The sequence below is a fragment of the Cydia strobilella genome, chromosome 10 (assembly GCF_947568885.1).
Source record: "Cydia strobilella chromosome 10, ilCydStro3.1, whole genome shotgun sequence".
Taxonomy (NCBI): domain Eukaryota; kingdom Metazoa; phylum Arthropoda; class Insecta; order Lepidoptera; family Tortricidae; genus Cydia; species Cydia strobilella.
The window spans coordinates 11,866,562-11,881,793 of NC_086050.1; the positions used below are offsets into that span (position 1 = coordinate 11,866,562).

Genomic DNA, 15,232 nt, shown 5'->3' on the forward strand with positions numbered 1-15,232 from the left:
CGTAATTAGTTTTTTTTTTACAAATTTGTGACGAACGTATAGACAGATACCAAGGCAATCTGTTTTCGATTATGGAACACTAAAATCTTTCATACGTCAATAACAAACGATTCATATAGGTATTCAGGTAGGTTACAAATAAATATGTATGTGTAATTATTCGGGTAACAAAATTAACTCCGTGAACTGCCAAATAAGTTCAGTAAATGTTGGAACTATGTTAGTTGAAAGTTTTATTACCCCGTGTTTAAGTTGCATATTTCATTAAATAACTATAATTCCTGATAAATTTACGAGCATATTAACTTTATTGCTATAACGACAAAGATAAGTACATGAAACGAAACAACGATTTTGGCATGGTTTTATATAGTATTCTGGATAATTTTCGTGCAAATAATGCGAAATAATTGTGTTTCTGCTATTAAATACTTAAACGGACTTTCGACTCGGATTTTCGACTTTCTTTTTATTTATTATAAAAAATACTACTTATGATTTTTGTTTGCATATTCCTACGAAACTTGAAGTCAATCGTTTATCCAACCAGGCCTCTACTAAAGCAAATCAAGAACTCGGCGGAGTCGCACATAGTGCTAGACTGTGCGACAGACAGGATTCGAGATGTCTTACAGCAAGCACAGCAAATCGGGATGATGTCGGACTACCACAGCTATCTCATCACCTCTCTGGTAATACAGACTGTATTTAAAATAAATTATTTTACACCATGCATGAAATAAAGCACCAAAAGATTAATAGAGAAACGTAGACAGCAGTTATTTTTAGACACCATTTCTATTTTAAAACCCGTATAGAACTATAAAGAGTAGATAATTTGATTGTTACGTCACATGCTAGTGTTTCATATAAATTTCATAGTAGCAAAATCGTGACAGCTTGAAAAAAGAAACTTATTTGACTGGTAGTCAAATACCCTATTGTTTTAACACAATAACTATATACGGGTGACCTAACTAAATACTCATTACACACTCGTGTTTGAAGTATACCTATATGTAGCTTTCCATCAGAGAAGGGTGCTTATGCTTTATCTACAATATGGACGTTTCTATCAGAATTATAACATTTAAAACTTTCGCGTTTTGAACACATATTAAATCACATTTAAAATGGGTCTATCGCGAATTTATTTTCATCATAAACCAAAAGTTGTCTCCACTGAACGCCATTATTATCCTCGAGTTATGCGAGAAGCGATTGAAATCAAGAAGCACCCCAAAAATTTTAATAGGGAAGATGGTTTTAACTTATCGGCAACTTGGGGACCAGTGATCCAAAAGTTAAAGCCAAGGGATCTATCTTCGGATGTGTGCGCGGATGTTGTGTGTTGCGTGTCGGACTATTGACAATAATTAACATTTATGTGTAGTGGGTGGTTTGAAAATGTGATGTCTACCCCAAACTTTTCGTCGGGTAGTCACACAAATCTCTGTTTTGACATTTTGCTGGGACATCAGTTATCCGCGGCCACGACCAGTGAAACCCGGTGTCAGCATGGTTGCATTATTATCACCTGTCACTATGCCTGTCACTTTCGCACTTACATACTTGTTAGAACGTGACAGGCATGGTGACAGGCGATAAAAATGCGACCGTGCTGAGCCCGCTGTGTCGAAACGTCGGTAAATAAAGGTAACAAAATAAATTCGCGATAGACCCGATTTTAAATGTGATTTAATATGTCTATCAGAATTTCTGTTGGAATTTCAGATGGAAACGTCCTGATCCTCCAAGAAGTATTATAGGAAAAATCTCGCCTTACGCTACTCAACGCTGGGGGCGGGATAGCTGACACTTAGCTTAAAACTTTAGTTATCCTATTCACTTCCCAAAAATTGGCGCTACGAGCAAAGTTTTTGGGAAGGAATTTAATTAATTTTAATTTAATTTATTTTTAATTTAATTTTTAATTTAAAAATCCTCTCATATGGGAGAGTAGCTTACAAAATGTTGATACCTTTTATTATTTTAACAGGACTTACATAGCGTTGATTTAGAAGAATTCAAGTACGGTGGAACTAATATAACCTCACTGAGATTGCTAGACCCCGAAAGGGCGGACGTGCAAAGAGTAGTCAGAGACTGGGTCTATGATGAGGCAAGGAAAGGAAGGAAATTGCAACTAGGACATACCTCTGCTAAGGTACATTTCAAAGTTGCTTACTAGCATACATATGAAATAATACATACTGCCCTACCACACACAATAGGTCATTGACAAACTAGTTTTATTTTGGAAGTTGCTGTGCGGTAATATTATAAACAATTGAATAAGCTTTCCGTCCCACTTACTACACTATCAATAAAAATTATGTCAATTTTACTTATAGGTACATACATATAATCACGCCTATTTCCCGGAGGGGTAGGCAGAGACCAATCAATTCAATCAATCAATTTTAATCTCAATTCAATTTAAATCAAATCAATTTAAATCAAGTCAATTTTATTTTATTTTATTTTATTAAATTTACTGAGAGTGTTTGGCCCGCAAATATCAAAGTTAACGGCGTAATAATAAACATGAGCAATTCCTAAAATGAAGCAGACTAAACTTGTTTGGAATAATAATGATACTTGTTCTGTTTACAGGAAAACATGACCTTTACAAAGGTGAGTATACAAGTTCACATGATTATTGTTATTATTCAGAGCCCACTGTGTCCCACTGCTGGGCAAAGGCCTCCTACCTATGAAGGGAGACCTACCTCTGTCACTCAAGCGTAGGCTCATGGATATGTCCGTGCGTGCGGGTTGTCGGCCGCGTATCCCTATCCTATGTTTATCTACTTGGTCTGCAACCCTTCGTTTCCCGGCCTCTATAGTAATGTACTAAGGGCCACTTGCACCATTTACTAACCCGGGGTCAACCGGTTAAACCTTTTTTTTTTTGACGCAGGGGTAAATGCATTTACGCATCTTGCCCCCCGGGAAATGGAGAAGCCCATTTGGGGGGCGGTATGTGGGACTCGCTCCTCCCAAGGCTCCCTCTGCTAGTCAGAGGGAGAGGAGGAGAATACCCACTATCATACCCTGCGGAGTTTCCGTCACCTGCCGTTGACGGGAGGCGCCATGTGATCGCTAGCATTCCACGACGCCTGGTTAAATCTGGAGTTGCCATGGTTACCAGTACAATTTGACACTGGATTAACGGTTTAAATGGTTAACCCCGGATTAGTGGGATGGTGCAAGTGGAGCTAACAAGTTAATTTGTTGTCATCACGGTTGCTCGAAAAAGATCTTACTTCATGCAGGGGCTGTCGTGAATGAATACTCTCGTTTCCAATATTTCACTTACTTCCCCCCTTCTTGCACAATGTACTATTGCCAACCTCAACTCTTTGAAGTAATGTAAAATTATAATTCAACTATGCCCTACTTCCACTCGCTCGCTCGCACGTTCGATTATACTGTTAAATACAAAAAACTCAAATACAAATACAAAAAATTCAAATTTAATATAAAGAAGTACAAAAACATACTTTTTTTCATTATTTTTGCCTACGGCGCGCCGTTTAGTTGGTATAAAATTAAATACTATATTAAAATATTGTAATATTGGGTTTATTTTGCAATGTTATTTTATTCAATGCATATTTTGATCATATAAAAATATCAGAATAAGCAAACCACACATTTGAAATTTAGGTTTGTATGGAGTTTTCAAAACTTCAAGGCCATTGAGCGAGCTGAAAGTGACATCTGAAGTAGATATTTTGAATAGGTACAGATCGTAATTATACGATTATACTAGGCAACTAACACTTGAAATTTGATTTTTTTTTTAGAAAATGACACACCCTAACTAAGTCGAAACGTTTTTTTTTACACAGACGGAGACAGCATTAATGTACGACGCCGTACATTTATTCGCGAAGGCCCTGCACGACTTGGATACGTCACAGCAAATCGACGTGCGACCTCTGTCGTGCGAAGCTGAAGACACATGGCCCCATGGTTACAGTCTCATCAATTATATGAAGATCGTGAGTACCTATTTTTTCTGTATAATTTATATTATTTTTTGTATCAATGAATTATATTAAATATACAACAATGAACGTGAGCTGCCTTTAATTAGGTTTATTTGTAATCATTTTGCTGATTTAACTTTCACTTAGGTATTTTTTCCTCAAACAAGAAACTAAGAATAAATTTACATGGGTCTGTTAGTATTTATGACCGACTTAAAACTTTCAGAACAATTTTATTTCTAACTCGAACATTTCTTCTCGGAAATCAATACCTAGTTGGTTCTCCTAGCTTTCAAATTAAGCATTTAACCGATAAAACGTGCAATTGTACTCAATCTCGTTTCTTTTCATCGTTCAGCAAAATAAATATTCATCCTCGCTATGTAAATGTAACCAAATGGACAGTCTGGTATAGAAAAATGGTACAGTGTGCTTGTTAAATAGTAACTACTAAAACAAACCGCACCGGCAGAAAAGTATAATTAGCACCAGCAATTAAAGTTTTCCACCTACATTTGTACTCGCTTTCGTCTGAATATTAGGCTCCTAAATACCGAATAAAAGCCGGCTAAACAGTGAGATTAAGCATTACTTAGAGTAGAAATTAATTCAACATAAGCTACCTCACTCATGGGCAGTATAAAGGAGACAGGATATATAATTCTCGTTTCGAGTTGAGAATGTAGGGCGGATTAAATAGTGGGTACTAGGATTAGTTGTCCGCATTGTTAGCGAGCTTAGCGACTGTCTGTGTTCTAACGGGGCTACTGGTCATTCATAAATGAGTATCTATACGTTAAAGCTAGAAGATAATAACATACACTGAGCCCACACATTATCATAATATTCATATTTATTACCATGAAACTCGATACTTCACATGTTTAATATAGAAACACCAGTTTTATTGTGCCATCAAAGTTAAACAAAAAAGAATAGCAATGAATAAATATTAACAAAGTATATGCACTGAGATTTAGTGAACCAAGTAGGTTTTAAGACAACCGGCGGACAACACACGCACAAAAACCTACCTAAATTTGTCTTCGGCTTTGTTTAAACCAACCTGCGGCCGTAGCACGGTCGCATTTTTATCACCTGTCAGCTGTCACGTTCTAACAAGCAGGTATGTAAGTGCGAGAGTGACAGGCATGCTGCCACTGCTCGTAACAGCAGTCTACAACCTATTCGCTAGAACGGTATTCACATAAACGTGCAGCGCGAACACAATCCAAAGTTAGTTCAACCAAGTCCGCAACTAAATAGTTGAACAGGCTGCTTAGGCAAGTTTCACAACGCTCGTTTGTTTCAATACACAGGTAGAGATGAAGGGCTTAACCGGAGTTATAAAGTTTGACCATCAAGGATTCAGGAGCGACTTCACTCTCGACATAATAGAACTCACAAGGGACGGCCTCCAGAAAGCCGGTATTTGGAACTCCTCAGAAGGCGTAAACTATACACGATCTTACGGCGAAAATCAGAAGCAGATTGTCGAGATCCTGCAAAACAAAACTCTAATAGTGACGACGATTTTGGTAAGCACGCACCGACATCTATCTTTTGGTAACATTTTAACTACTCTCCTGAGTCCCACAAAACCTAAATTAGCGCACACAACATTTGTGCACACATAGTTGTTAAATCTTAATCGGGCTCCAAGTTTTGCGCGGCGCGCCATATCTTTCATTCTCTTCTAATTTCCTAGCTTTACGCCCCTCTCTTAGGTACAAATGTAGTGCATAATTATTTTCCATCGTATTTTCTCGGAAACGTACGAACGTGTCTTGCTATTTCAGTCAGTCTCGGTACAAAAAGTACTGAGGTTGACTGAAGTAGCATGACAAATACGAACGTTTCCGAGAAAATACGATGGAAAATAATTATGCACTACATCTGTACGTATGTATTTGTCGCAGTAGGATTATTTTCTCGTGCTTACTGATATTTTCTCGTTTAAATACTCAGAAAATATGTACATATTTGCTACACACAAGAATAAAGCTACTTTTAAGGTCGACATATTTACATTGATAACAAAATATTACTTACATTATTTGGTTTCACATTTACATACCTATTCAATATTTATGGTGTAAAGCTACTTTTAAAGTCGACATATTTACTTTGACAACAAAATATTACTTACATTATTTGGTTTCACATTTACATATACTTATTCAATATTTCCATAGAGTTCTCCATATTGTATGCGGAAGGAAGCAAGCGAGAAGTTGACAGGCAATGCGCAATTCGAAGGGTATGCAATCGATCTCATTCATGAGATATCTAAAATTCTGGGCTTCAATTACACATTCAAGCTCGCCCCTGATGGCAGATACGGGTCCTTCAACCGGGAGACTAAAGAATGGGATGGAATGATAAGAGAATTGTTAGAACAACGTGCTGACGTAGCCATTGCGGATCTAACCATTACATACGACAGGTACGTACACGAACATTTACAAAATGTTTGGTACTTTATTCTCACAAAGAAAATATACATTCTACGTTTTACAACCTTTTTTTTTTGAACAGGGAGCAAGTGGTCGACTTCACAATGCCTTTCATGAACCTCGGAATTTCGGTTCTCTACCGCAAACCTATAAAACAACCACCGAACCTGTTTTCGTTTCTCTCGCCATTGTCTCTAGACGTCTGGATTTATATGGCCACCGCATACTTGGGTGTTTCAGTGTTACTGTTTATTTTGGCAAGGTACGTTCTTTCGTTCATGCTAATGCAGTCATTGAATGTATTGTGGAAAACCCCTCTCGTGTAAAGTAACCCTTTTTTATTCGTGTGCTAAATGCGCTAATCCAATAGGTTTACTCCGTACGAATGGCATCAAACGCGGTCGCCGGACGGAGAGAAAATGGAAAATATATTTTCACTCGCTAACTGTCTGTGGTTTGCCATTGGATCTCTAATGCAGCAGAGTTGTGACTTTTTACCCAAGTAAGATAAAAATAACTAATAGAAGAATTGCGCAAAGGCGATTTTGAAAACACATTTGGCACTAAAATGTTTCAAATGTGGTTTTAGTGTCGCTGGAGAATAGTGACCTCAGCGAAATCAATACAGTCTGAATTACGATAAGCTAGGACGGTCGAGAATGACTCGTCCTTTTCCGAGGACTGTTAGGAACATCGGTAACATTTGGGTACTTTTTCAGAGCCCTATTTTGCTATAAAATACGCTCAAACCATCAACAAGATAAGCGAAAGAAAGCTTTGTCATTTGTCAAAGTTGTAAAATGTTAACATGCCAATTTTCTCTAAATCGTAAACTGTACATAACTTGGAATTATGTCTTGAACCAATTGATTCGTAAAAAAAATTCGTAATAGTAAAAGAATGATGCTTCAAGATACAACTTACGTAATTATTTAATTATTGGCTATTTTACGATTTGGACATAATTTTGAACACTTAGCAATTTTACGCCTTTTTCAAATAAATGACGAAGAGGATGAAGAGCAATTGATGGTGAGCGTGAGTAGTGGATAGTCATTAAATGGGCGGTATTTGGGCGCAGGTTCAGCCCGTACGAGTGGGACAGCCCGAGGAACTGTCTTGACGAGCCGCAGGTGCTGGAGAATCAATTCACTCTGTTGAACTCGCTGTGGTTCACTATCGGCTCCTTGATGCAGCAAGGTTCGGATATCGCACCGAAGTAAGTCCCATCTACTACTAACGGTTGGCTACAATTCTGCACCCACAATTTTCAAGTTTCGCATACTGGCACCAAAGGTTTCTAAAGGCATTTCATTCGGTCTTATTCTTGAAAATGATCTAGACGATAACGCAAATCTTCTTTCGTCTTTGTAAATACGGAAATGTAGCCTTCGGTTTCTTCAAAGCTTGGATGAAGAACTCCTTTTCACTAATTAGTTTCAAACCGACCACAAACCCTTTGTGAATTTCAAGCATCGGTAGTCACTGAGTAAGTAAACCTACACCGTCCGATTTAAATAGAGATGTTTCGGTACTTTCGATGAGCTTTGGATTCACAATAGTTAGCTATGGTTTTGAGAATTCAGTTTTTGGATATGGCTCTCCGATAACAGTGCACCAGACAAGATTTCTCTGTGCTTGTGTAGTATCCATAGCTTGCTGCATCAAAATTTAAAGTTAAGTCATAGATAAGTTCGAAGGAACGATGTTACAAGTCTTCAAATTATTTGTTTTAAATTAATGTACCTACCTACATACCTACAACCCATTGCCTTATGAAATATGTAACATCGATCTCAGAAGCTACTGATATTGATTGAGTTTTGAAACTGATTGAAAACACACTTAAGTAATTAGTAGATAAGCTACAAAGATTTTCATTTGAAAGTACACTTCACTACACTTTCAATTCAAGTAGATGCCCAACATGTTCAGACGTTAGTTTAGTGATTTCAGCTGCTATGAACACTTGATTTGATGTAGCGGCACTTAGAAACTTGATAAATCAAAGACTAACTTGTGTTATGTGAATGTATTGCCAGAGCGGTTTCAACAAGAATGGTCGCTGGAATGTGGTGGTTCTTCACTTTGATCATGATATCATCGTATACCGCGAACTTGGCCGCTTTTCTTACCGTCGAGCGAATGGACTCGCCTATTGAGAGCGCGGAGGATCTCGCAAAACAGACAAAAATCAAGTATGGCGCTTTGAAAGGAGGCTCCACCGCTGCTTTCTTCAGGGTAAGATTATTTTTAGCCTACTAGTGAAAAAAATAAAGCTGTACGGCAAAATTAAGTATTTTGCATAATAACTTTTCTTAGTTACGCACCTATTCAACCCGAGTGAAGAATGAGTACTCGTAGAAGCGAGCGTTAATGAAATGTAAACTAGAATTTGCGAAATTTGTTTTTGGCGACTCTTATTCAAATTTACGCGTCTTTGTTCCTGGAGTGACTAGATGATGGATTCTTTAGATAAATCAAGTTACTACTCTTTTAACCCTTTTCTTGGCAAGGCTCAAAATATTTTAAATGTTAATATTTTTTTAGTTTTTGTCACCTACTGACCATAAATGAAAAATTAAAAAATGAAATTTTATTATGTAATAACAATCGTTACAAGTCTGTTTAGTACCATTCTAGACTATAAAAAAAAACATCCAGGGTTTTCTAGCTTCGGAAAATCATATGTATCATATTTAATACAATGCCAATCCCTCGACAAACTAGTTTACTTTTTGGAAGAAAAATGTGGATTTTAATAAAAATATAACATGTTATGCATCGTCATTTAATGTTATTAAACCGCAATGTAAATCATAAAATGACTATATACCGATCTCACAGTCGGTTTGGAACCTCTTAGCCTTCGGAGGGACGTTGGTTCTCGTGCTTGTTCTACCGTCTGTACAATGAGGAATGTTCTAAAGAACTTTTTGATTTGGCGCCAACGTCACGTTTTTGCCACCGCACCTCCCGTCAAAGAAACAAAGCTCAGCCTCACTTTCTTGCCACATGGCAAACCAAAAACAAGCGGGCATCTCGCTCGTTTTTGCCCAGAACGTGCAAGTTGTGGAATGCGCTACCTTCTGAGGTGTGTGCCTTGCACTATGACTTCTGCGCTATGGGTTCTTCAAGAAGCAGGTATTTAGGGTTCTCAAAGGTGGGCAACGCATAAGTGGCTCCTCTGATGTTGCTTATGTCCATGGGCGGCGATGACTGCTTCCCATCAAGCGGCTCGTCTGCTCGTTTGCTTCCTATTACTTAATAAATAAATAAAATATATACCTGTAAAAATAAATTATATCTACGAATACCTGATCACATGGTAGACAATTTTTATCCCGTAGAGATTCAATAAATACGTTAACAAAAATTTGTGTAAAATAGAGAAAGTAAACAAATAATAATAATAAAAAAACTAATAAGGTGTATAGCAGAAATAAAAAAACTTTTTTCCTAGGGAGCATTTTTTGGCATCAATAAAATTTGCCGCGCTACGGTCTACGGCTTAGCAATAAGGCTACAGCGTACGAATATACAGTTTAAATAATATCTATTAGGTACTTTAAAAACAAAGTTCAGTTGCTGATAAATCCCATAATTTAATTTAACTTCAACAGGATTCAAACTTCTCGACTTACCAGCGCATGTGGTCGTTTATGGAGTCTGCGAGGCCGTCAGTGTTCGCGATCACCAACAAGGAGGGTGAGGAGCGTGTGATGCGTGGCAAGGGCGCGTACGCGTATCTGATGGAATCCACGACCATCGAGTACGTGGTCGAGCGCAACTGCGACCTTACGCAGGTCGGCGGCATGCTCGACTCCAAAGGCTACGGGATAGCGATGCCACCTAGTAAGTTTGTGTTCTAAATGGCACTTATCTTATTCCGTGCTTAATTAGCTCCATGCATGAATTTATTTTTATTTTTGGATTCATAATTTATATCGTTGGAACACCGGAAATGATAAAAATACTTTTGTAAACCTTAACATTATTTTATTAAAAAATATTTAAAATGTTGAAAATTTTTGAGCGGTTGAAACGCTTATAATTTTTGGCGCGAATTCGACAGAGCGTGATGACGTCACACGTTGGGCGGCCCAACTGACGTTTGCTACTAATGACACTAATCTGTCGAACGCGTGACGTCACGTGGCGTTTCGAGCGTTTCGCTCACTAGCTTTTCGCGGGCAAATTTTTGTACTTTTTATTTATAATTTTAAGCAATTAAATGGTAATTTAAAAACGGAAATGCATTTGTAACATGATATAACGGTAACAAACATCCGAATAAAACATATTTCTTTCAAATATAAACTTCATGCATGAGGCTAATTATATTTTTCGATATTAAAGCCTAAATGTAATTTATAAAGTACAAGGATAAAATTGTTTCTTATCTCATGATATCATGAATGAAAATCTTGTCATTTCAGCTTTCTGATGCGTTCATGATATTCCAAAGTTTTGGCAAAAATTCGCACTTCATCACTTACATTGGTATTAAATTATCTAGCTATCAAAAATTCTAGTACTTACCTACTATATTTAAATGAAATTAATGGATAGTTTTATTTCATGAAATTAATGGAATTGATTTGTTATATTTCATATTTTCACAAAGGGGCTATCATTAAATTCCATGTTTAAAATTCAAAATAATTTATCTTTGTGTTATTGTCTAGATTCCCCATACCGCACTGCTATCAGTGGTGCTGTTTTAAAACTGCAAGAGGAAGGCAAATTGCATATTCTGAAAACGAAATGGTGGAAAGAAAAACGAGGCGGGGGATCTTGTAGGGTAAGTCGAAACGGTAACTAGGTATAGCTTGAATCTTCTTAAATGATTTTTACGCCAAAGACCCTAATCTGTTAAACTAAAGCCATAGTTTCTTTTGTATGAGCGCGTGGCCATTGTATTTGAGCGCGTGGCCATTGTGTCTCAGCGCATGACGCGGATTCAAACTATAAATTGGGTAAATTATTGGAATTCTAATATCAAATCGAAGTGTGTTTATACTGCAACTGTCATTGGTTTAATTGAGTTTGTAGTTAGAATTGAGTAGATCCAGTTTACACTGCGTCGCCGTCGGCGGAGAGTGCTCTTGCAATTTGAAACTTTGTATCCAAGTCACAAACCCTGGCAACCAGCCTGGTAAAATATCTCCATGTTCAGACTTTTGTAAGCTTTTTGTGCATTTTGATGAATGAATATATATGAATCACATATGGTGATTTTAAAGTATAGGAAACAAAAAACTACTGTGTTATATTATATTTTCCGTGTTTTAAGGTGATGTGCAGAGCAATCATGCTATAGCGCTGCACAAAGAAGCCGTCGCTGCGCGTACAAAAGTCGCCATGTGTTTTTAACCTACTTTACAGGAGACACAAAAAACTGTTTATTTCGATAATTATTGGACATACATGAATCAATATTTTTGTGACAAAAGTATTTGTACTTTAACATACATTAAGGAATTACATGAAAAAATATTTCAGTTTTAATAATATGAAAAAAAAAACTTTTTCATAAATATGTCACATAGCGGGTTTTGTTTGCGTCATAAATAACCTCTAAGTGTCTTACCATTACATGGTTAGGTTTAATTGTTAAGGACCCTATACATTTTTTGTTCTTTATCGTCACATGGCTATTTAATAATATGATGTGAGCGTTCAATAAAACAGAAATAAATGCTATGTAAGTCAATATAATTGAATTTTAATCGTTAATCAATAATCTACGTACTTTTTTATTATAACTATTACTTTATGATCAATTTGTTTCAGTCAATATTTTTTAACTAAATATGTTTACCTAGGTAACTCATTTAAATTGGTTTGATAATTATTTGCCAGCCCAATAACTAATGAAATAATATACATATATACGAAGCAAGGAGAAAAACGATAAAAAACTATTTTTTCTAGTTTTGTAATCAAAATGTTGCCTTTAAAATCTTGAAATGTAAAAAGTCTTATCTCTTTAAGGACTCTCTTCTTCCTGCCCTTATCCCACGTTATGTGGGGTTGGCACAACAAGTTTTTCTCTTCCATTCTCCTCTACCTGTGTCGGCACAACAAGTTTTTCTCTTCCATTCTATCTATCTGGTCACCTCAGCACTCACTCCTTTCTTTCTCATATCCTCTTTCACACAATCCATCCATCGTTTTTTGGGTCTACCATCCGCTCTCCGTCCATCAGCATTCATCCCTAACATTGTTTTGCCTATGTGACATTCATCTTTCCTCATTACATGCCCATACCACGGCGCGAACCTATATACTACTCCTCATCTTCTCCGTTACCGGTGCTACTTTCAAACTTCCCCTTATATACTTATTCAACAGTCAAATATCAGATGACAGTCTTATAATGGACTGTCATTGGTTTTCTCCCGCATTGCTATATTAAGTAAGTAATCACAGTGAAGTTAGGTTGTTTTCAAGATTCAAGTTGTCGAAAATGGGTGATAATTAGAGGCTCTGGTACTCGAAGATGCGCACAGGGAGAGGATCAGGTGCAGGGCCCTAAATGAATTCCCTGCACCCGAAGAACTGCCGAGGACGCGTAAACAAGGGCACGAACGGATGCAGCAAAGCTAGAAGGACGACCTGGAGGACTTTCGCTATGTATCTCATACCATAGAGGCACACTGCAGTCAAGAATGCAATCGTTGGGCCGTAGAGTGTCGCACCATGACGGCGGCTCTTGGATTAGGGAACGTTTCGCTGCGCAACGTATTAATGACTATGTTGGGCAGCGAAAGGAAATGGAACGCAGTTGCCTTGTTCTGCTACACCGTCATTTCAAGGAAGGAGGCCGCGGAAACAGAGCGTAGGAGCTGAAGACGCGCACCCGAAACGGCGCAGACGGCGGTGAAGAAGATGGGCACAATTTGCTGTCCGCCTAAACCCCTAGTAGGGCCAGCGGGCTGTAGGGGTCCGCACTACACGGCGCTACACGATTGGCAGTGGGTCAAGCGTCAATGACTCTCCTTTCCAGCGGTGTGGGTACTCCGGAGTAAGATAAGCCAGGGCCGCTGGAAGGAGTAGAATCTCAGGCATCCCGCACCTCCTTGAAAACGGCCAGAAGGGTGAGCGCCGGAGTGGCTTTTAGTGAGTATATCTCCTTTTCTCCTCTTACTAGGAGAAGATGGTTGCAGGAGGGAGTCCCACATATCCAAATGCCTCCCCAAGCCGGAGGGCCTTTGTCAACAAAAAAAAAGATTATTAAGGAATTTCAAAAAGTTGAGTTTTAAATAATTTCCGAAATAAACCTGCAATCAATTAAAAGTCGGGCTTTTGAAAATATAGGCAAAAATAATTAGCGCGTACTCTTCTTCCTCGCATTATCCAGGCATTTTGCCACGGTTCATGGGACCCTGGGGTCTGCTTGACAACAAAACTAATCCCTAGTTTTTACGAAAGCGACTGCCATCTGACCTTCCAACCCAGATGGGAAACTAGGCCTTATTTGGGATTAGTCCGGTTTCCTCACTATGTTTTCCTTCACCGAAAAGCGACTGGTAAATATCAAATGATACTTCGTACATAAGTTCCGAAAAACTCATTGGTACGAGCGTGGGTTTGAACCTGCGACCTCCGGATTGAAAGTCGCACGCTCTTACAGCTAGGCCACTAGCGCTTCACATGAAATAATCATGTTTAGTAGGGACCTGTATACAACTTGAGGGTAGATAATAGTTTAATATATGGTAGACTCGATTGTTATAAGAAAATCCCGCTATGTATAGTAAAACGCACAGTCTAGAAACATAACATCGACTGCAACTAGTATAAATATATCGCTATGTGCGAGAAACTACATATCGGGAGCAAGCGCATCTAATCATTTTTAAATAAACTTGTAGAAAATATCGCTATGTGTCAAGCATCACATAGCGAGCACACGTCTGTAATTGCTGTTCAAATAAGCTAATGTAGTTATGTGATTTATTCCAGTTAGCGATTATAGGAAGAGCATTCATTGTATGGGCGTCACATACCTACATTTGATAAATCCTTAAATATTGAAATAAGCGCCACGTTGTTTTTGGAGCATATGCGTATAGAAATAAGGTTCAAAATGGCATTAAAACCGAAAAATCGTTAAAAATCACATAGCGACTTTTGTACGCGCAGCGACGAAGCGCTTATTACCGCAAAATATCTTGTTTTTGCTTAATAAAAGTAAAAAAAATGTGTCCATGCACTCACCTGGTACTACTGATTTGTTTTAAAGAAATTAAAAAAATGTATAAATATTTCTTAAATATACTAGATAAAGCGACTACAACAAAAATATGAAACAGAGCATAAGAGCTAGGAAGCTTAACTAGCTAGCTAACAAATCTCTTTCATTTCCTAGGACGAGACATCAAAGTCGTCGTCGACAGCAAACGAGCTGGGTCTCGCTAACGTCGGCGGCGTGTTCGTGGTGCTGATGGGCGGCATGGGAGTGGCGTGTGTCATCGCCGTCTGTGAATTCGTGTGGAAGAGTCGCAAAGTTGCTGTGGATGAACGGGTGAGTTTACGCCGTAATGATCACTTTATGGTATGGTAATGATCACATCAAGGCATGGTGGAACTGGGGAAGTAAGTACCCCCATAATAGCCCCCATATACTACAGCCATAGTAAATTGACACTATAGGTATTTTTAGAAGTGACGTAAATGGCCGAGAATCCAGAGATTGAAACTTGTCTTCGGCATAGTAAATGAGTGCATGGTACCTGTTAAATGTCAGCATCGCACAAGTGACACTGCAAA

At 38.0% G+C, this 15,232-nt stretch overlaps 1 protein-coding gene across 3 annotated transcripts in view; it reads left to right on the top strand.

The window, feature by feature from the left end:
• Positions 1-15,232, top strand: part of LOC134744542 (glutamate receptor ionotropic, kainate 2) — a 29,997-nt gene that overhangs the window by 12,248 nt on the left and 2,517 nt on the right. The window contains exons 6-18 of one of the 3 annotated variants that reach the window (XM_063678361.1): positions 551-692; positions 2,000-2,167; positions 2,617-2,637; positions 3,858-4,010; positions 5,318-5,536; positions 6,194-6,444; positions 6,537-6,716; positions 6,825-6,956; positions 7,536-7,673; positions 8,497-8,695; positions 10,078-10,309; positions 11,143-11,258; positions 14,832-14,987. In XM_063678361.1, coding sequence (XP_063534431.1) covers positions 551-692; positions 2,000-2,167; positions 2,617-2,637; positions 3,858-4,010; positions 5,318-5,536; positions 6,194-6,444; positions 6,537-6,716; positions 6,825-6,956; positions 7,536-7,673; positions 8,497-8,695; positions 10,078-10,309; positions 11,143-11,258; positions 14,832-14,987 — 2,107 coding nt within the window. The remainder of the gene's footprint in view (positions 1-550; positions 693-1,999; positions 2,168-2,616; positions 2,638-3,857; positions 4,011-5,317; positions 5,537-6,193; positions 6,445-6,536; positions 6,717-6,824; positions 6,957-7,535; positions 7,674-8,496; positions 8,696-10,077; positions 10,310-11,142; positions 11,259-14,831; positions 14,988-15,232) is intronic. The other 2 variants (XM_063678363.1, XM_063678362.1) reach the window with 2 other exon arrangements.